The sequence below is a fragment of the Corythoichthys intestinalis genome, chromosome 16 (assembly GCF_030265065.1).
Source record: "Corythoichthys intestinalis isolate RoL2023-P3 chromosome 16, ASM3026506v1, whole genome shotgun sequence".
In the NCBI taxonomy this organism is placed as follows: Eukaryota; Metazoa; Chordata; class Actinopteri; order Syngnathiformes; family Syngnathidae; genus Corythoichthys; species Corythoichthys intestinalis.
This window is the reverse complement of record NC_080410.1, coordinates 49,710,035-49,732,360: the sequence shown is the minus strand read 5'-3', so window position 1 is coordinate 49,732,360 and position 22,326 is coordinate 49,710,035. Positions and strand designations below refer to the sequence as shown.

Genomic DNA, 22,326 nt, shown 5'->3' with positions numbered 1-22,326 from the left:
CAGTTTTACCCTGAAAACCCCAGTTTACTGACGTCGCGCAACCGCTTTTGTTTCAACCCAGCCATTAAATGAAGACATATTATTCAAAATGTCGTTTTTAGCTTAGAATCATTTGTCTCATTTTGTTTAAAAAAAAAAAAAAAAAAAAAAAACTCTCGCATATTAACCTTTTAAACAAATTGTCACAATGGAGAAAAAAAATGGCATCTGTAAAGTCACGGATATCTACCTCATAACTCAATTGTATTTTTTTTTTTTTTTTTTTTTTTTTTTTTTTTTTGTTACTGTGGCATTTTCTCTGATTTTAGATTATAATTGATCCAAACAAGTTGAAAACATTTAAAAGGGTATATGGTGGAAAACACAGACAAGACGGGGGAAAAGCAGTTTCTGCTCTTGCACTCCTGTTTAAAAGAAACTGCCATATTTTAAGCTAAAACTTGTTTGATAGAACAATGTCTATATGCTGCCATGGCAGATTCATGTCACATTAAGGCCCCAAACTCTTTTTAATTTGTCTGTTTTACCCTGAAAACCCCGTAGACGTCGCGCAACCGCTTTTGTTTCATTCCAGCCACAAAACAAAGGTAATTATATTTATTATTCAAAATGTCGTTTTTAGCTTAGAATCATTCATTGATGTCTCATATTTTGTTTAAAAAATTTTTTAATTCACATATTTTAAACTTTTAAACTGTCACAATGAAAAAAATGGCGTCTTTAAAAAAAGTGACATATCAACCTCATAACATCGCTTAATTGTATTTTTTCGTTTGTGTCGCATTTTTCCCGATATGTTAGATGATAAACGATCCAAACAAAGAAAAATTGAAAGTTTAAAAGGGTAAATATATGAAAAAACTCTCGATCACTCATTGATGTCTGATTTATGCATCGCGACCCTTGTTATATAACCATGTTTAACCCATAAAATTCCTAAAAATCCAGCTGTGGCCATTCACAACTGTGTCTTGACACTCAATGATACATGCTACATGTTTTTGGTTCGAAACAAAGTAGGTACGCGATAATATCTCGCTAAAGTCATGGCGTCTGTAATTCTGTTCTCACGTGCTCTCAGCTCCAGTTAGGGTTTTGCTGTTTGAAAAATATATTTTTCAAAAAATGCCCTCCTGCTCAAAATTTTTCTTCCCCCAGAAAATTGAGATTTTAAGCTTTCCAATGACGTATCACACATGCTAATTGGACAATTTTGAAAGTTTGCTAAATTGGGGTTCTCAGAGCGGAACTTCAAGTCACCTGAGTGTTTTCCGCCATATATAAAAAAGAAAATCTCGACCACTCCTTGATGTCTGCGATTTCTGCATTGCGACCCTTGTTATATTACCATGTTTCACCCATAAAATCCCCCCAAAAATCCAGCTGTGGCCATTCACAGCTGTGTCTTGACACTCAGTGATTAATGCTACATGGAGTTTTTGGATCGACACAAAGTACGCGATAATATCTTGTTAAAGTCATGGCGTCTGTAATTCTCACCTCCAGTAGGATTTTGCTGTTTAATTTTTTCAATTTTTTTTTAAATACCCTCCTGGTTAAAAATTTTATTCCCCCAGAAAATTGAGAGTTTAAGCTTTCCAATTATGTATCACCAGTGTTGTTAATCTTACTGAAAAAAAGTAATTTATAGTTACAAATTACTTCTCCCAAAAAGTAATTGCATTTGTAACTCAATTACCTAAATGTAAGAGTAATTAGTCACTTGGCAAAGTAATTGGTGATAATTACTTTTTTTTTTTTTTTTTTTTTTTTTTTTTTTTTTGGAGGGAAAAAAAACATTGGCCACACTATGTGAAGTTTTTTGTGAAGGTTTTAGGTACAATTGGCCCAAGCCCAATTCTTTACCCTAATTTTCCCTTTACCCTGAATCAACTGTTAAAAGTTGTTAAAATTGCTCCCATTATTGCATTAGTTCCCTTCTCTCTACTTGCGACATATGAAAGTTTTAAAACTGTTTCATCATTTAAAGATAGATTCAAGTCAAGATTTTGCCGATTTAGAAGTATTTTAGATAAAAAGTTACTTAGGTTCGCTAGGAAGGTTCTCTACAACAGAGCCGTCCTAAAAAGTCTACTGCTTTAAGATGGCGGCTGTTTACAAACGCATCTAGTGCCGTGTCTGTCATTTTGCATCTAGTTATATCTATATACAGTACATGTGATATCTACCATGTCTACCATAACATGCGGGCGTAGTTTGTAGGCTATCGGCTACAACAGGTATTATTGGAGCGACCTAGCATCGCGTTTGCTCGGCGTCACAACTTTCTTGCCTCCTCCCCACTCCTGCTCTGCTGTCGTCTCAGTGAGTCAGTCTCCCTCAGACTTTTCGACCAATATAATAATGCATAGTAACACATGCCTTTCCGTCCTCAGTTACGGTAACGGCGTTGCCAAGATGAGAAAAGTAATTAATTAGATTACCCACTACTGAAAAAACGCCGTTGGTAACGCCGTTATTAACAACACTGTGTATCACACATGCATATCAGACAATTTTGAAAGTTGGCTAAATTGGGGGTCTCAGAGCGGAACTTCAAGTCACCTGTTTTCCACCAAATGGCGGAAAACTCAGTTGACTAGAATTTTGAACAGGAAGGCATTTTTAAAAAAACAGCAAAACCCTAATTGGAGGCTGACCCCACCACCTTTTCAATCTCTGCAGCAATGCTGACAGCACTCCTGTAATGAGTCGCATGACATTTTTGAGGGAAAATGACAAGCAGTACTCAATTTGGACATTTAGGGATTGAAGGAATTCGGCCCCCCGGCCAAGCCACCGGAACAGCAACAGCCGAACTAGAAGGTTGGCGCCGCTGGCGCTGCTCCTGCAAGTCAGCCACCGAGGCCAAACTCCGTGTATCCACTCTGGTGTTAACTCCCCCATTTTGAACAGTTTAAAGAAGGCTCACCGAAATCAGGTTGCCAATTTATTAGTTGACATTGATAAAAAAACAAGGCAAAACAGACGGAGAAGCAATACTGTATCCAGGGTCAAAAAAACAACGGATACTTCGAAATGTCCCCGAGAAGCAGGGGTCGCGTTAACCGAATATTTTCCGTCGTTGACCGGTTTTTTAAAACGGTGACGGAAAAAACTGAAGTCCATCCGTCATTTTGACAGGTTGCAATTCACACCCCAGACCACAGGGTGGCGAATCAGCATATTAATTAGCTATTGTCCCTCTTGATGCGTGATGTCGTTGGCCTTACTCGGAAAAATGTCAAGGCAACTGAGTGTCCGAAGTTTCTCCAAAAAGCCCCAAAATGACGATGGTGTTGATAAAAGAGGTGAAAAAAGAGGGACTGATGCAGTGAAGGATGACAACGAATCAAGTGAATCGCCGGTTCACTCCTCACTGCGGCGAGCAGTTGAAACACCGCCAATTACCATGAAGGGCAGAATTGGTAACATGGTGAAAGCGGCATAAAGCCAAAAAAGCGGACCAGACTAGCCAGAGCCTGAAATTATTTCAAGGAAAATATGGAGGGTGCTACCACTGTGTGTACTCTTTTTGCTAAGCTAAGCTCGCATACCACGATAGCACGTCGGCTATGGACGAACACTTGACGCGCCGTCACACAGGTGTATTTCGGAAGACAACAGGAAACAACAAGCTAGCGGATTGTAAGTCCGTACAACTTTCTAACGATTTTTTTTTTAAAAAGAAGATGCCTTTATGTGTGTCGTATCAACGTGCATTTTTATTTAATAATAATAATTAAATATATATATATATATATAATGGAATTATATAATATTTTTATTATTATTAAATGTATTAGGATCATGGACCCACTTGGGGGGATATATATATATATATATATATATATCCTGTATATACATAATAAAAATATATATGGAAACACAGCACTGGCCTGCTTACTGTAATCCATGACTGCACTAATGTTAGGTACTTTATATTATAAAATATTATTGTGTATATACATAAAGTGACTGCATCAAGATATAGTCATTTAAAAAATTTAAGTGACTGGTAAAAATAGATTATGACCGGATTTTTATGACCCTGTCAGTCAAAATGACAGACAACGAAAAAGTCTAGCGCAACCTCTGCCGAGAAGCGAGAGTTATCTAAATGTTCAGTCTTTTTAAAGCACTTGCGAGGCAGGCAGGAAGAAAGGTGTGCTTGGGATTATTCTTTTGTGGATTGGACAAGAGGATTTGGGAGTTACTGTTGTCCGGGCAATGAGGATGTGGATTCTGCCACCTCAGCATCAAAGGGGGCTCTTGGAGTCTTGTCAGTTGTGTTATCGGTTGGATATCGGGAGTTATCTGATGCTCCTTGTTTTAGGACAGAACACCCTGCTCTTTGTCCTGGAGTGCCCGGGAGAACTGATTGCAAGAGTTGGTGCGTCAATCTTGCACACGTTGAGGTTCTGTGACAAGATGGCGCTGTGTATCTTTTATGCCCTATATTCTGCTTGTTTTCATGGAACTATTGTACAAGTGCTATTTTATATTAGGTGTGTTTGAATAATATAGTTCCTCATATTTACTGTAGGACTGTACTATTCCCTGATTATATTAAGTGTGTTAGAGTAATAGTCAATCGGTAAATACGAGAAACTACTATCTACTCCGGGATGCAAGTTTTTCTTTAGGGTTGTACTCACTTTTGTTACCAGGGGTTTAGATATTAATGGCTTTGATTAATTGTAGGGCAAAATTATATAAGCTGCACATAGACTACTTTTCATTGTATCAAAGTGTCATTTTGTCCCATGAATAGTTAAATATCTGCAGAAATGTGAGGGGTGTACTCATTTTTGTGATACTGTATCTGTGCACACAAGGAAAATTAGCCACATACATTCAATACTAACCAGCCAATTACAAATTGATGTCTGTCACAGTCCATTCCAGGAAATGAGTCGATACAAAAGTTACCATAGAGAACAGATTCAAATCTTTATTTGACAAGGTTTCAATGTCCATGAAACATTCTTTTGGCCTAGACAATCCAACTGGACCAGGCACAAGAGCCGTCGCTTTTCTCGACGCACGCAAAGTTCCGGAACACCGTAAACATCAGAAAGTCCGGCCACAAGCATTCGGCGAAGCTGCTGCCGCACGGGATGGAGTAGCAGTTCGTGATCTAAAAGTGGAAGCATCCATTACAGCAGGAGCCATTACAAAAGTCAGGAAATCCAGTCTTACCTTGCAATTGCAGCCTGTTTTGTAGGTCTGCGATACACCTTTCTTCTGCATGAAGCTCATGTCCTCCCATGGCCGAACAAAACCGCATAGGCCGACTTGAAGAAAGCCGTGGAAATCCAGGCGTCCTGTCATGGCAGAAGATGACGGGAAAGGAAGTTTTGATGGGTTACCTTGAACCAGAGTTAATAACTATTCAATTTTAAAGGTTTAGTAATCCTTTAAGTCTACCTGTTGAGTTAATTATCGAGGGTTGATTGAATATTTGCTTGTGCTCATATACAGTATACCTAATACATATTGCCATATTTTCTTATTTGATATAACCAGTAAATGAATATTGCTTGCTATACTAGGCTGAGTATAATGTTCAAGTTTTACAAAGTGTTAAAAATGGTCGGGGTGACAACTGCCTTGCTTCATGGCCGCAACATTGCGTAACTAGACCTTCTAGGACATCTTAAGCATCTTACGTCTAGACTTTTGACAATCTTCCATTCGAGGACATCTTCCATGGCCGCAGCGTTGCATAACTGAGGTGTGTGGGTCATTCTGACCACTTTACCCAAGTGGCCTTGCTTACACACGTGTATTTAGTTAGTTCCACCTACATGCTCACACATAGCCAACCAAAATCATATGGGTGTCTCCAGCTTGCTTTCCCCCTCCCTTTAGGGCGGCACACTTCTGTGTTAGGACAAACCCCTAATAAAAAAAGAACAAGTTTTTTTTTTTTTTTTTTTTTTTTAAGATCAATTTTGGTGACTGTACAGCGTAATCTAGCATTTCTCTTTCCAGTCCCTCCTTGGCCAAGAAAACTGAGTGTCTTCTCCCCTTATTTTTGGGTAATTTTACAAATGTCTACCTAAGGGTCTATTTTTGAACTTTACACTACCTGACATGAAGTACTCCGTGCCATTGATTAGATTGACTCCACACGCTGCAGAGTTGGATGCAGTGTAGACTGCATTATAATTTTTCTTCGGGCCCTTGAACAGCTAGAAATTTAAAGAGAAAATAAATTGTAGAAACTGCATCCATCCATTTTGATATAGCAAATCTTACCTTGATCAGTTTGATGTCATACTTGACATTATTAAATCCAAAGTCTGTCAGGTCATCAATAGGTCTGACTTCAGTCCTCCCAAGAACTACGGCCCTGATACCTAGAAAGACCAAACGAGTTTAGTTTGGCATCTAGTTTTGATGATGTGGGAACCAGTAGCCAAAAATATTACTGAAGTAAAATATTTGGTGAAAAGAATACTCAAGTAATGAGCAATGGCTTACGATTTTGGATCTCCTTGGCACAAACGTATCAATATGAACTGTTATAATGATATTGTATGAAACCCCTCTACATGACCCAAGGGCGTAGATTTGCATAGGGACATAACACTACCAAGTTTTCAGGACGCTCAAATTGTCCGCACTGACTTTTAAGCAACCTTAGTTGCAATATAAAATGAGTTCAGTTACATAGGTAATTTAGATTGCCTTTCCATATGTTGTAAGGATACAATTGACCCTACCATTATTAAGTGAATTATTTTCATTATGTTCAGACTTACATTTACCCCTTTCAATTGCTGAATTTGCTAGTCCACCCCCCCCAAAACTCATTTGATTGGCTGATGACCCCCCCCCCCCCCACACACACACACACGCACTGATCCGACAAAAAGAATAAAGAGGGGAAAAATAACGACTAGTATGGCCTAAAATAGTAAAGTAAGTAGCATTTCTTCACAGATATACAAGTAAAAAGTTACTAAGAATTTACTTTAATAAAAAAAACTTACGTTAATGCAACTCATTACTACCCACCAGTGGTGGGAACCAAGATGGCGGTATAAATCCCAAATGAAATCCAGGTCATTAAGACAAGCTATGTCATTCAAAAAATAAATAAAATGAAGATCTTTTAACCATTTAAATTTTTATGTTTAGTTGATCGGTACTCCAACCCAGGGCCGGCCCAGGCCATTTGGGGGCCCTAAGCAAAATAATGCAAAGGAGCCCATATTTTTGGCCCACCATTTCGTCACAGTGTACTGTGAAACCCATACATGCAATCCAAACCATACGTCCATATTTTGTGTATTAATCAGATTTTGTTGCACTGCATACTTCAAACTTCTCACCCCAAATGATAGTCAGTACTTACAGTAGATAGCGCCAAACCTTTTTCTAAAAGAAGAAAAAAGTTAAGAACTTTTTTTAAGCTTGTAATCAAGTATCAAAACTCAAAGAAAACTGTAGTAAACAGAATAGAATATAGATTAAACAATTGCCAGATTGGGGGGGCCCCCCTAGTGATCAGGGGCCCTAAGCAGCTGCATAATCTGTGCATAGGCTGGGCCGGCCCTGCTCCAACCAATATGCAATAAACACACTTAAGGAAAAAACTACCAATTAATGCATGAAAGGGTTGACATGGGTTCCAGTGCATAAATATATACCGGGAAAAAAAAAAAAAATGAACGATTTAAAATGTTATGACTCTTGCTAGTCATTGTCAACTACTGACCGGTGCTGTATTGAATGTAATTAGAAGCACCTGAACTTCCCTTGCATATCAAAGTACAGTTGAGTTAAAAAGTAGTTTTTAAACATGATTTGCTCCCAAAATGAAACAACAATTAAAAGGTAAGGGGTGGCTCTCTTGTCAACTTCGTTGTGTTGACTTTACTTACCGACTTGTGCTCGACAAAACGTCTCCTGCGGATGAGTCTGGGGGCAGCTGCAGGCTCGAGCACCTTCCTGGAGCCCCAACAAAGGAAGCAGAAGTAGGACCAGCACTAAACCCTTCATTGTGAAGACCGCAGGTAAGGAGTTGTAACTGTTTTGTGGCATCAACTTCTTTCCTCTGCCTGACGAACGTCCTTTTTATAGCCACTCAATCCGCCCACAATCAATTAAGTGACACGCCCATCACATCAGTTTTTACATTTTGACACCACCAAAGCCCCATGTAAGGCAATATTTTCGCCCCCCAAAAATTCATAAACATTTGACAGGCCTTTATGACATTTATATACTGAAATTTGCTTGATTTTCCTCAACTTACTCACTCTAATTGGCGGTGTTTAAAAATCACTGGACCCTCCCAATTACCATAAATTGGATATCTGTCGCTGTCAGTGGCACTGAAACAAACTCAGTCTTAATGGATTTAATTTATCTTTATCAAAGGCAGCAAATTAAAACTTTCCTATACTTAAAATATTTCCCATATCGCTTGTACTGTAGCCTCATTGACTGTCAATGACTGTCATTAACAGTGTATGGATTCATTTAATAAAATAGAGTTATAGCCGATTGAATAGGGAAAAAACACTTTTATGACCTTTTGCATGACCTTTGCTGTGACCTTTTTTGTGACCCGAATTGTTTCCATATATATAGCCACACACATATAGCAATAATTGCACTAATGCACTCATATTGTTTTTTAGTCTTTGAGAGTAAGAGTAACTAACTGTGTGCACACATTCTTTTGGACTGTTACTTCTTATCACCACTCTGGCGCAGTTTAGCATTGCTATGGTAACCAGGATATTTGATGCTGAAGTGAACCAATTATATTTGGACACGAGACTCATCTCCTTAAGAGGTTGAGCAAAACATGTTAAATTTACCATGTTTGGGCAGGCAGTGTGTCTCCTTAGAGTAGGGGTCGGCCCCCTCTGTTCTCACGTGACATATGCTAATAAAGAGCGGACATTTCCGGGCCACACCAGGGTCGGTTGTAGGATTTTACGCGTCAATCGCTCGGCCGGGGTTCCTTGATTGCTCAGACCAGGAACGTGTGTGTGGCCCTCCGTTCATTGTCGACAGGTAGGAGCTTGATTCATTATCATGGAACTCGTTGTGTCTTAACTTTGGCGTGGGGGTATTTTAGCTTCGACAACTGATTTATCTAGCGTCATTGTTTCTTGTGCTTGTGTGTTGTAACTGCATCGTGGGGGGTTTTTAGACGTTAACAGTAACAACAGTGACAATCCAAAACTTAGCGTTGTGGTTATTTTGTGTTATACTTGGTTTTTTTTGCTTGCCTTTGTGGGATTGTAATCAATAAAACTTCATTTATTCATTTATTTGCAATTTCTAATCAATAAACATTGTCTATTAAGCAAAAGTGTGCCTGTTGCTGACTCACTGCGAACCTTGACTTTTTCGTAAAACACCGATATTATCGGCTACCTGATAATATAGGCTGATAATAGCATTTTAAAATGATATTGGATAATATCAATACTGGTTTTTCATGATCAGTTTTCATTGGTGGAATGTAACAAAATAAAAGACATTCTTTACAGAATGTGCCGGTATGAGAGTCTGACGGTATGATAACCTCAAAGGGCCTGCGACATCATTAAAAAAAAAACCTTAAAATAGCATTATTATGCGAATTGCAATCATATTTTGAGACGATTCGAATGTATACAACAATTTGGCAAAGCGCAGTTGACGAGAAATTATTCTTTTAATCTGCCGTTTATCCCTGCCTGTCATTATAGCGCTCTAGCGTCCCCAACTGGAGGATGACGTCGGCAGGGTCACGATTTCATCTGATTTGGAGCTCAGCCTATTGTGTGGGAATTATTCAGATCAAGGAAAATGCGACAAATAGAGTAGCAAAATGTCTTTATTTCAATCTCTCTCTACTCCAATATTTTAACAGGATATTCTTTTGATCTAAGTATTTTTCCCCAATTACTCAATAAATAGTATGGTCAGGACAAATATCAGTCTTGTTCTAAATGGCATATGAAATATTCAAAATGCATTTATTCAATACGGCATGGCAAAATTACTCCATAATGGTCAAAACTATCGACTTCTTGCACCTCCCGAACAATATTTTATGCCACTGGAGTTAGTCAGGCTTTTGTCATGTCCCTGCTCCGGCTTCGGAGAGTGTAAACAAACCAGGAGGCGTGACAGCTAGCCGACGTGTTAACCCGAACAGAGCCGCGTTTCACAGTCTTATTCTGGCCTTTCTAAGTGAAAAATCACACAAAACTACCCCACACGGTGGTGGGGTTGTCGACTGTCTTCACTGATCGGCAACTCCCCCGGCGGCGAACGAGTTACAGCTCGTCGTTCCCCGGCTGAGCTCATTTGCCGGAGAAGCAGCTGGAGAATGACCGCTGGACAAACCGACTGACGTCGGAGGAGCGCGTAGCTGCCCGAGCCCAACCCGAGGATAGTGGTCTATTGCCGGGAAGTCTGGACGATATGGAGAACCACACGAGGATAAGCCAAGTATAGCCCTCTCCCAGCGGGCACACGAAAAGGACCGAGCGGGGTGTGCGACAAGCCCCCGGTCGTCGGCCGAGTTGCATTATCGGTGGACAAGGAGCATTGTCAGCCAAAAATAGCAAGCCCAGTATTTGACATAATACAAAACATGATGTTTACTCTCTTCCTCGTAAGTCTAATGGTCCCACAGCTGTCGGACTTGTTTTGGCCAATCTCGGGGTGGGGGGTGTTGAAACCCAAAATGGCTCACACGCCTCTCCCTGGTGCAGCAACAAAACCCTGCAGCACATTTGGCTGGTGTGATGCGAAAAATAAACAAATTAATCCGCAAAATCAGATGAATCTGCAGTCCATTTGCAATGCTGACCCGTGTGACGTCACATTTGCATTCCTCCAAAAGACAGGAAGTTACTCATTTTCATGGCGCGGGATTAAAAAAATTGATTGAATAAAATGATCGCTTTCACACACATCCAAGCGGTCCATTTCATTCCGGAGCATAAAATACTTCTTGAAATATGAAATAAACATGCTTTTTGCTGTCATAGGCACTCTAAACATCTTTGAGTGTGACTTCATATAAAAACAAGAAAAGTTCACTTTGTGTTTTCTTGGAGGACATTCAATGTGAGTTAGCTGTCGGGCAGTGCACATGGAAAATGCACTGTTTTGGGCAGTACACTTATATATTTTTGTATTTTTTTTAAGAGCTACAAAAGTAACAAAATAATCCAGAAATACAATGGCATTTCCAAATGAATAAAAAATAGACACACCCTGCAACACTCCCAGAAAAAGAGAAAGAGGAGGTACTGTAACAAGTTTGGAACTTTTATTCATTTTTCTTTCAGTATCGGATGGAGACTTTTTAGAGAGACAGCAAGAACCAAAAGTGATATTTGCCATGTGGCAAAATGGATTTTGCCATTTGGCTTTTTTTTTTTTGCCATGTGGCAAAAAGGATTTTACCATGTGGCATTGTTTTTGACATTAGGCATTGTTTTTGCCATGTGGCATTTTTTTTTTTTTTTTGCCGTGTGGCAAAATGGATTTTGCCATGAGACTTTTTTTTTGCTAGATGGCTTTTTTTTCTTGGTACTTGGCATTTTTTTGCCATGTGGCAAAATTGATTTTGCCATGTGGCATTTTTATGCCATGTGGCAAAATTGATTTTGGTATGTGGATTTTTTTTTTTTTGGTATGTGGCAAAATGGATTTTGGTATGTGGCTTTATTTTGTTTTATTTTATTTTATTTTTTGCCATGAGGTATTGTTTTTGTCATGTGGCAAAATAGATTTTGGCATGTGGCATTTTTTTGGTATGTGGCAAAATAGATTTTGATATGTTTTTTTTTTTTTTTCAATTTATTTTTTTTACTATATATCTTTTTTTTGTATGTGGCAAAATGGATTTTGGTATGTGGCTTTATTTTTATTTATTTATTTTTTTGCCATGAGGCATTGTTTTTGCGATGTGGCAAAATGGATTTTGGCATGTGGCATTTTTTTTGCTATGTGGCAAAATGGATTTTGGTATGTGGCTTTTTTTTTTTTTTGCCATGAGGCCTTGTTTTTGCCATGTGGCAAAATAGATTTATGCATGTGGCATTTTTTGGGTATGTGGCAAAATGGATTTTGGCACGTGGCATTTTTTTTTGCCATGGGGCAAAATTTATTATGCCATGTGGCTTTTTTTTTTTTGCCATGTGGCATTTTTTTTCTTTTGCATGTGGCAAAATGGATTTTGGTATGTGGCTTCTTTTTTTGGGTATGTGGCAAAACGGATTTTGGTATGTGGCTTTTTTTTTTTTTTTTTTTTTTAGTGTGTGGCTTTTTTTTTTTTGTATGTGGCACAATGGATTTTGGTATGTGGCTTTATTTTATTTTGTATTTTTTGCCATGAAGCATTTGCCATGAAGCATTGTTTTTGCGATGTGGCAAAATGAATTTTGGCATGTGGCATTTTTTTGCAATGTGGCAAAATGGATTTTGGTATGTGACTTTTTTTTTTTTTTTTTTTTGACATGAGGCATTGTTTTTGCAATGTGGCAAAATAGATTTTGGCATGTGGCATTTATTGGGTATGTGGCAAAATGGATTTTGGTATGTGGCTTTATATTTATTTATTTATTTATTTGCCATGAGGCATTGTTTTTGCGATGTGGCAAAATGGATTTTGGCACGTGTCATTTTTTGGGTATGTGGCAAAATGGATTTTGGCACGTGGCATTTTTTTTTGCCATGAGGCATTGTTTTTGCGATGTGGCAAAAATGGATTTTGGCACTTGGCATTTTTTTTGCCATGTGGCAAAATTGATTATGCCATGTGGCTTTTTTTTTTTTTTTTTTTTGCCATGTGGCATTTTTTTTTCTTTTGTATGTGGCAAAATGGATTTTGGTATGTGGCTTCTTTTTTTGGGTATGTGGCTTTTTTGGTATGTGGCAAAATGGATTTTGGTATGTGTCATTTTTTTTTTTTTTTTTTTCGTATGTGTCTTTTTTTTTTTTTTGGTATGTGGCACAATGGATTTTTGTATGTGGCTTTATTTTATTTTTATTTTTTGCCATGAAGCATTGTTTTTGCGATGTGGCAAAATGGATTTTGGCATGTGGCATTTTTTTGCCATGTGGCTTTTTTTTTTTTTTTTGGTATATGGCAAAATGGATTTTGGTACGTGGCATTTTTTTTTGTATGTGGCAAAATGGATTTTGGTATGTGGCTTTTTTTTTTTGGTATATGGCTTTTTCTGGTATGTGGCAAGATGGATTTTGGTATGTGGCTTTATTTTTATTTTTGGTATGTGGCATTTTTTTTTTTTTTGTATATGGCATTTTAGCAGACCATGCACGTCGAAATTTTCCATTCATTTTGTAGCAGCATGTGTGGCTGAGATTTTTGAATATACACTTACCATTACAGCCATTACCACACGGCAAAAAAATGCCACATTGCAAAATCCATTTTGCTGCATGGAAAAAAAAAAAGAAAATGCCACATGACAAAATCCATTTTGCCACATACTAAATACCACTTTTCGTTCTCGGCCCTGCTGACTCTTTACCGGCAGATTCTCAAAATCAGGTGACTCGGACTTGGGTGCAAAAACATGCGATTGGGAAATCCCTATTTTAAATAATATAAAGTGAGCCGGTCTGAGGCATGAAATTGAGTCCCACTCCGGCCCTGGGGCTGGCAACGCCAGTGGTCCAATCTATTTTAATTGGGAGTCCAGTGATGAACAATAACTGCCAATTTAAGTGAGTATGTTGGGGAAAATTAGCACCTTTTTATGAATGTCATTAAAGCATTTCTAATCAAATGCTTATACATTTCTGGGGGGTGAAAATGTTGCCTTACATGGGCCTTTGGCGGTGTCAAAATGTAAAAACTGATGTGATGGGCGTGTCACTTAATTGATTGTGGGCGGAATCAGTGGCCATAAAAAGGACGTTTGTCAGGCAGAGCGTAAGAAAAAGTCGCTGTCACCTCTCCTTACCTGCGGTCTTCACAATGAAGGGTTTGGTGCTGACCCTACTTCTGCTTCCCTTGTTGGGGCTCCAGGAAGGCGCACGAGCCTGCAGCTGCATCCCGATGCATCCGCAGCAGATGTTTTGCCAAGCACATTTCGGTAAGTCAACCCAATGAAGTTAAAAATTAACTTTTAAGTATTGTCGTTTCAGTTTATTTATTTCATGAGCAAATCACGTTAAAAACTACTTTTAATTCAACCGTACTTAGATTTTAAAAAAAATTTTTGTAAGGCAAGTTCAGGTGTTTCCAATCACATTCAATGCGGCAGCGGAAATTGACAGACTTGCGAGTCATAGTGTTTAAATCCCTTATTATTCTAAAATGCATCAACACTTTCATGCACGAATGGATTTTTTTTTTCCTTAAATGTTTTTATTGCATAAACTAAATGTCATTTTTTTCTTTTGTAAAATGGATTAAAACAAAAAACTCCCTTTTACTTAAATTTTTAATATGGGTGCTAAATCTTATTTTAAGACTGCTTTATTACGGTATCGGCCCAAATATAAGACGACCCCCTCTTTTTCAAGACTCAAGTTTGAAAAAAAGACTTTTTGAACACCAAATTTTTATACAGAAAATAATTACAGACAGTACATCCGAAACAAAAGATTATAACAATATATTTTAGAGAAAAAACATGTTATTTTTCCTCATTCTAATCTTAATATCTAAACATTTAAATATGTAAAGTGCAATCACATTCATAAATGAATGGCTTCTGGTTTTTGAAATGTAAACAAACCAATCTATTGTGCTAAAACAGCAAAATTGCCATAACTGCATTACCCATCAAAGTGAAGTCTAACTAGTTTTGAAACAAATCTGAATAAGGAAAAACATTGCAATAAAACAATGCAAACAGGCTAACAGAGCATCGCTTCAATGATATCTGGCGCCATCTAGCGTCGTGAATGGGTATAATGTCTACACCGCGCATATAAGACGACCCCCTCTTTTTCAATTTTATTTCAATGCAAAAAAATCTTATATTCGGGCCAATACGGTATTTCTTACCTGGTTTTCGTTTGGGATTCATGCCGCCATCTTGGTCCCACATCAAACTATTTGGTCTTTCCAGCTATCAGAGCCACAGTTGTCGGGAAGACTGGAGTCACAACTGGTCGGAACATAACGGACTTTGTCGTCAATAAAATCAAATATGATGTCAAACTGATCAAGGTAAGACTTGCAATATTACAATGTATGCAGTTTCCACCATGATTTTTTCCCCCTTAAATTTCTAGATGTTCAAGGGCCCTGAGAATTTAAATGCCGTCTACACGGCATCAAGCTTTGCAGCGTGTGGAGTCAATCTGATCGTTGGCAGACAGTATTTCATCTCGGGTAGACTAACAGGAAAACTAAGCTTTAAAGCAACAATTAGTAACTTTAATTTTGGTCGATTAGTGATGCCGGGGGACAAAAGTAGTAGTGTTTTGCCTAAAGGAAGACTGACTTTCCCTTGAGGACCAGCGTACACCCGCACAGTGTTGTAAAATCAATCATAAATCTCCGTCGCCTGCAGATGGATTAAACTTTTTCAGAGGCTGTGTGAAAGATAAATGGTAATAAAGTAATGAATCCAGTTGTGGCTACAAAATAAAAAGCCTAAGATGGATAGCAACCATGCGCCTAACCCCCCCTCCAACCACCCAAACTCATCAGTCCTGACAAGTTTGTTTTGGGAGTTGCGCTTCCCACTAACGAGTGAAAGCCGGGCCAATCAGGGGTGTCCAAACTTTTTGCAAAGGGGGCCAGATTTGGTGGGGTAAAAATGTGGGAGGCTGACCTTGGTTGACGTCCTTTACGTAGAATATATTTTAGCAAGCCCATCCTGTGTGTCACATTTTCTTAATTTTTTTTAGGGCTGTCAAAATTATCACGTTAACTGGCGGGAATTAATTTCTTTAATTAATCACGTTAAAATATTTGACGCAATTAACGCACATGCCCCGCTCACAATTAAAATGACAGCACAGCTTGTTACCTGTTTTTTGGGAGTTTTGTCACCCTCTGCTGGCGCTTGGGTGTGACCAAAGCACCCATGAGCATTGTGTAAATATTGACATCATCAATGGCGGGTTACTAGTTTATTTTTTGATTGAAAATTGTACAAATTTTATTAAAACGAAAACATTAAGAGGGGTTTTAACTGGGGCTGTCAAAATTATCGCGTTAACGCGCGGTAATTAATTTTTTAAATTAATCACGTTAAAATATTTGAAGCAATTAACTCACATGTCCCGCTCAGAAAGTATTCTGCCTTTTGGTAAGTTTTACAGCAAGGCTTTTTTTGTGCTGTCCAACAGCGAACTCTTGTGGTCGCTTTGCGACATGGTTTATTGTTTTCTTGCCAGTTCAATATGGCGGCACGACGTCTCGGGCTGATAATGTTGTGCTTATGTGATCCTTGGACAAGATTTGTCCGTAAGTATGGTTGTTGTAAAGAATGTACATATTATGTTAGTAAGCGAAATGTTATATTTTTTGTATGAGATGCTTTTTGTTTATGTTTAGTGAACCTGTATATCGTGCTAAGCTAACGTTGTTGCTAATGCAATGCTTGTGTACTTTTTGTAGTTTTACGACGGTCTAAAGAGGACAATGGTTTGAGGCCATTTTATTAATAAATCAGATGAAAAAGGAAGAAGTCTAATTATTAAGGCGTCTTTCACTAGCTGCCTAGCTTTGGAAAAAGTAGACGCTTCGGAGTGAGGACAGCATAGACAGATTTAAATGACAGTAGAGTGAAATGCCCACTACAGTCTTTATGTACTGTATGTTGAATGTATATATCCATCTTGTGTCTTATCTTTCCATTCCAACAATTTATTTTACAGAATATATATATAATTTACAGAAAAATATGGCATATTTTATAGATGGTTTGAATTGCGATTAATTACGATTAATTAATTTTTAAGCTGTAATTAACTCGATTAAAAATTTTAATCGTTTGACAGCCCTAGTTTTAACATCAAATTCTATAACTATACTAACATTTATCTTTTAAGAACTACAAGTCTTTCTATCCATGGATCACTTTAACAGAATGTTAATAATGTTAATGCCATGTTGTTGATTTGTTATAATAAACAAATACAGTACTTATGTAGCGTATGTTGAATGTATATATCCATCTTGTCTTACCTTTCCATTCCAACAATAATTTACAGAAAAAGATGGCATATTTTATAGAGGGTTTGAATTGTGATTGATTACGATTAATTTTTAAGCTGTAATTAACTCGATTAAAAATATTAATCGTTTGACAGCCGTAATTTTTTAAAATTCATATTTTCAACAATCTCGCAACTAGCCTTTGTAGCGTTCTTTCGACTCTCGGGCTCTTGCGAAATACTGCTGGTGTGAAATTAAACTAGCTTCAAGTTGCTTCAATTTCTCACGATGTATCTTCTCTGTAATCTTGTCGTACATGTCAGCGTGTCTTGTTTGGCAAGATCGCCTCACATTGAACTCTTTACAAACAGCGACTGTCGCTTTGCAAATGAGGCAGATACAGTTGGTGCGGATTTTAGTAAAATAGTCAAATTTTCACCTATTCTTGAAGCGTCGGCCGTCTCAATCAGATTTCTTTTGTTGATTGTCGCCATTGTAGAAAACTGGGAGTAAAGATAGTGTTGTCAGTAACGCGTTAGTTAGTAACGCGTTACTGAGTTTTTTTCAGTAACGAGTAATCTAACGCGTTCATTTTTCTACAGCAGTAATCTGATTAAAGTTGGTTTCCTTAGTGTCTCTGCGTGACTATTTTTTCATCGCCTCTTAATGTATGTAAAATGAAGATTGTAGTCATATATGAAGAGCATTTTGAATAGAAAATGCTAAAATAAAAGGTTCCCGGTACGTATTTCCATGACAACCTCTTGGCTATTTCCTGTTTTGGTCTCGCGTCACGTGTTGTGGGACTGAGGCGGGTGGACATTCGCGCAGAGTATTGAGACGTTGCGAGGGAATGTTGATCTGTGGATATCCATGAATGAAGGTGAGTATTTTTCCTTCATTCTGGAGCAGGGGTGGGCAATTAATTCCACAAAGGGCCGCAGTGGGTGCGGGTTTTTGTTGCAACCCATTAAGAGGACTTTTCACCAATCTGCTGTTTTACAAGTGCAATCAGTCGATTGCAGTCAGGTGCTTCTCATTTCTGCTGAAACCGCATTGGTTAAACTATCTGTGCTGGGTCAGTTGGAACAAAGACCAGGACCCACTGCAGCCCTCGAGGACCGGTTTGCCCACCCCTGTTCTGGAGGGTATCAGCAAAAGGTCGGACCCCCCCCTACTTTCAATTTTCCATTTCGTAGCTTTGCCGTAGCAACGGCGGGCAGTCATCGCTCCAAGTTGGCAAGCTTTGTTTACATCATATGCGTGTTGCACATTCATGCCGTGAGGTGATGTGTTCGTTTAGCATCTGTGGGATGTGTTGCAAGTCCGACTGAGTGTAAAGTACTTAGTTGCCACCACGTTTTGTGGCCAAATTGACCGCATGTGTGTTGAGAGGAGTACTTCCGGGTTGTGCCCGCGCATCCGCGCCCACCACCACCTTTGTGTTTATTGCACTGTACAATCCACTTGTGTGTTGATTATTGTGCTGTCAGTTTGCATTGTTTTACATTGGCTCTGATATGCTGTTAACCATAACCCGAAATTCAGAAGTTTTGACATTAGGCTTAGTCTTAGTTAGTGGGGTTAAATTGGTCGGTGGAGTTGATTTCAACAAATTCCAAGCAGTTTGTCAGATATTTGTTAGTTTTAGGGCTCCGGAGTGGCTAAGCTAGCGCAAAATTCTGATATTCCCCTTTAAATTCAATCATCGGAAAGTCAGTTACATGTGATGACATTTTTCTGTTGTCATTCTTACGTTGAGACGGCAAAGGGAGAAAAATGGGTAAAAAGTAACGAATAGATTACTTGTAAAGTAACTTAGTAACTTTGATAATGAAGTAATCAGTAAAGTAACTAGATTACTTTTTTGAGGCGTAATCAGTAATTAAATGACTTTTTCAAGTAATCTGTGACAACACTGTAAAGATCACACGGGGTAATGTTGCTTTGAGTGCCACTGCCTTTTACTGGGTAAATGAGGAGCAGCATTTAGTGTGTAAGCTACTTCATATGCTGGTAGCATTGCTGCAGACCAATTTAAGTCTGTGTGCGGGCCAGACATTATTGATTATGACAGGCTGGGGGCCTGTTGAAATTTGACCACGGGCCGCATTTGGCTCCCGGGCCAGATTTTGGACATGTCTGGGTTATTCTGTATATCCTGATAGCCTCCCTCTTTCCCCCTCAGACAACTTTTTCTCTTTTGTTGCTCTGCCATCTTTGGAGAATTTGAGGAAGGGACATTTGTGTTTTTTTGTGGCAGGATTCCTGCCATCCACAAGTTAATTATTTCTGTTGAAACTATATAAAAGGCTTGTCAGTCGAAATATCAAAAAATGTTATAAAAATATCAAGGTTAAAGTTACCCAGTGTTGCTTTAAATTGGAACGAATGGTTATTAATACATCAGATTGGGTGCTCTGAGCCTCATTTCCTTTCCCGTCATCTTCTGCCAGGACAGGATTGGGACGGCTTTCTACAGGTTGACCAATGCGGTTTTGTTCGGCCTTGGAGTGACTTGAGTGCCATGCAGAGGAAAGGTTTGTCACAGACCTACAAAACGGGTTGCAACTGCAAGGTATGAATGGAATGGCTGGATTTCCCGATTTTGTAACAGCTCACAATCTAATAAATGCTTCGTCTTTTTAGATCACACGCTGCACATCTATCCCTTGCGGCAGCGGCTTCTCGGAGTGCTTGTGGCCAGACTCTCTGATGTTCCAGAACTTTGCTTGCGTTGAGAAAAATGACGGCTCTTGTGCCTGGTTCAGTGGACTTGCCTAGACTAAAAAAGCTTCATGGACATCAATACCTTGTCTAAAATAAAAATTTGAATCTATTCTTTATGGCGGTGTTTTTCAACCTTTTTTGACTCGCGGCACGTTTTTACATTGGAAAAAATCTCGTGGCACCACAGACCAAAAAAATTATTTTCTGTAAAGTAGGGCTGTCCCAAACGACTAATTTCCTGCCGATTAGTCAGCAGACTATTTTTACGATTAGTCGACTAATCTAATAATTAAAAAAAAAAAAAAAAAAATTTTTTTTTTTTTTTTTTACTAAGTATGTAATTTTTGTTAAAGCTTATTAATTCAAAAAAATATTTTGGAACACCTAAATTATTAACGTATAAATAACATAACAATAATCACAAACAATGAGGTCAAATGCTGCTGGCATAAACTGGTGCAAAAAAATGTAAACGGAAACACTGTGACTTCAGCTTTTTAACAGGAGTCATAACAATTCTGACTCTTTTTGCGGTATGTCATTGTCTATATTGTTCTTAATGTTAAAATGAATTCCAATGTCCCGGACAATCATTTTCAGAATACTTTGAGTTCAGATGCTCTTTCCGGTGTGCATTCCGCATTTTTGGGGGAGGGGAAAAACTTCAACTTTTGTTTGTTTTAACTTGAAGATAACGCAGAGGGCACACTGAAATATTACCACAATTATTTTGAATGAAAGGCACACATACCCACAGTAACAAAAATTAAGTATATAGTATCAATTTTATAGTATACTTAGTATGTAAAACTTTATAATATTAAATAACATTAGTGCAGTCATGGATTACAGTAAGCAGGCCAGTGATGTTTCCATATATATTTTTTACAGGATATATGTATATATTTTCCAAAAGTGGGAGCTTCCATGATCCTAATAAATTTAATAATAATTAAAAAAAATATATAATTATATTATTTTATTAAATAAAAATGCGCGTTGATACGACACACATGAAGGCAACTTCCATTTAAAATATCGTTAGAGAGTTGTGTGGACTTACAATCCGCTAGCTTGTTTCTTGTTTTCGAAAATTATACTTGGGTGACGGCGCTTCAAGTGTTCGTTTATAGACCCTACCCACGTGACGTCACAACTCCTTCCTCCTGACTGGTGCCACCCAATTGTCCGTCAACACGTTTCCCTGTTACGGCTACGTACATTCCTCCTATTTACGACGTGTTTTTCTGCTCGTTAACATTAATAATCAAAATGTTGAAGGCGTGTGTGGCGGTCGGTTGCAATAACAGAGAAGATAGACGGAGAAGACGGAGAGACTTGAAGTTCTACCGGATTCCGAGAGACCCGGAGAGAAGAGAGCGAGATGGACGAGAAAACTGGGCACCAAACGATCACCACAGATTATGTAGTAGTCATTTTATATCTGGTAAGATGCATTTCATATATATATATTTAGAGGGTTTTGGGCTGACAACCACAATTAAGATCATTGCTAGGCTAATCGCCGACAACATACACGTATGTATGTAGTGAGAGTGCTATCGCTAAACCATATAAACATTAAAAGCCCTAGCTCCATTGACAAATGACATGAAATACATTAGACTTGACAGTGGATGTTAGCAATAACAAAAGATTTTGAATTGAAAATTTCGTAACTCACCTTTCCAAGCACAAGATAGATTCCTGCCGAATTTTCGTGGACGAGGACCTGTTTCACCCAACCGGCAACGAAGTATTTATAAGCCTCCAAGCTCTTAAAGTTTTTCAAACTTTCGTGAGAATAGGCTGATTTTGTGTGGACAAGATAGTTGTAAATATCTGGGTAGCTAGCAGATGTCAGGCAAAGACGGCGGGTCGAAAAACATCGATTTAGGCATCAAATATGGATCTGGCGAATGGATAAACTGAAGCTTTTCCACATAACGCCTTTTATGCAACGCATCAAGTGAGTTTACGGCATCCGAAAGCACCCGGTCTTCCATGAAATGCATGATAAATTGCTCGATCAATTGAGACCATTGATAATACAGACACAAAATGACGGACAAGTGGGCGGAACCATACAGCGAGCACGTGATTTTGTGACGTCGGTGGGTAGGGCCTATAGACCCCACCTACGTCACAAAACCACGTGCTCGCTGTATGGTTCCGCCCACTTGTCCGTCATTTTGTCTCTGTATTAGCATTGGTTTCAATTGATCGAGGAATTTAAAATGCATTTCATGGAAGACCCGGTCCTTTCTGATGCCGTAAACTCACTGGATGTGTTGCATAAAAGGCGTTATGTGGAAAAGCTTCGTTCTATACAGTCGCCAGATCCATATTTGATGCCTAAATCGATGATTTTTGACCGGCTGCCTTCGCCGTCTCTGCCTGACCCTGATATTTACAACTATCTTGTCCACACAAAATCAGCCTATTCTCACGAAAGTTTGAAAAACTTTAAGAGC

The 22,326-nt window shown here is 38.5% G+C and overlaps 2 protein-coding genes across 3 annotated transcripts; one reads left to right on the top strand and one right to left on the bottom strand.

Moving 5' to 3' along the window:
* Positions 1-4,952: 4,952 nt before the first annotated feature.
* On the bottom strand, positions 4,953-8,072 carry LOC130904569 (metalloproteinase inhibitor 2-like). The gene is made up of 5 exons (XM_057817428.1): positions 7,896-8,072; positions 6,265-6,365; positions 6,095-6,197; positions 5,203-5,327; positions 4,953-5,140 (listed from the first exon to the last, which is right to left on the bottom strand). The coding sequence occupies exons 1-5, from the start codon at positions 8,053-8,055 to the stop codon at positions 4,997-4,999; spliced, it is 633 nt and encodes a 210-aa protein (XP_057673411.1). The 5' UTR covers positions 8,056-8,072; the 3' UTR covers positions 4,953-4,996.
* A 5,855-nt stretch (positions 8,073-13,927) lies between these two features.
* Positions 13,928-19,945, top strand: LOC130904667 (metalloproteinase inhibitor 2-like). Of its 2 annotated transcripts, XM_057817589.1 has the most exons (5): positions 13,928-14,096; positions 15,081-15,181; positions 15,247-15,346; positions 19,579-19,700; positions 19,772-19,945. In XM_057817589.1, the coding sequence occupies exons 1-5, from the start codon at positions 13,979-13,981 to the stop codon at positions 19,904-19,906; spliced, it is 576 nt and encodes a 191-aa protein (XP_057673572.1). In that variant the 5' UTR covers positions 13,928-13,978; the 3' UTR covers positions 19,907-19,945. The 2 variants fall into 2 exon arrangements, with proteins under 2 accessions (XP_057673572.1, XP_057673573.1); XM_057817590.1 differs by lacking the exon at positions 15,247-15,346 and having other exon boundaries at positions 19,584-19,700; positions 19,772-19,944.
* Positions 19,946-22,326: the final 2,381 nt, after the last annotated feature.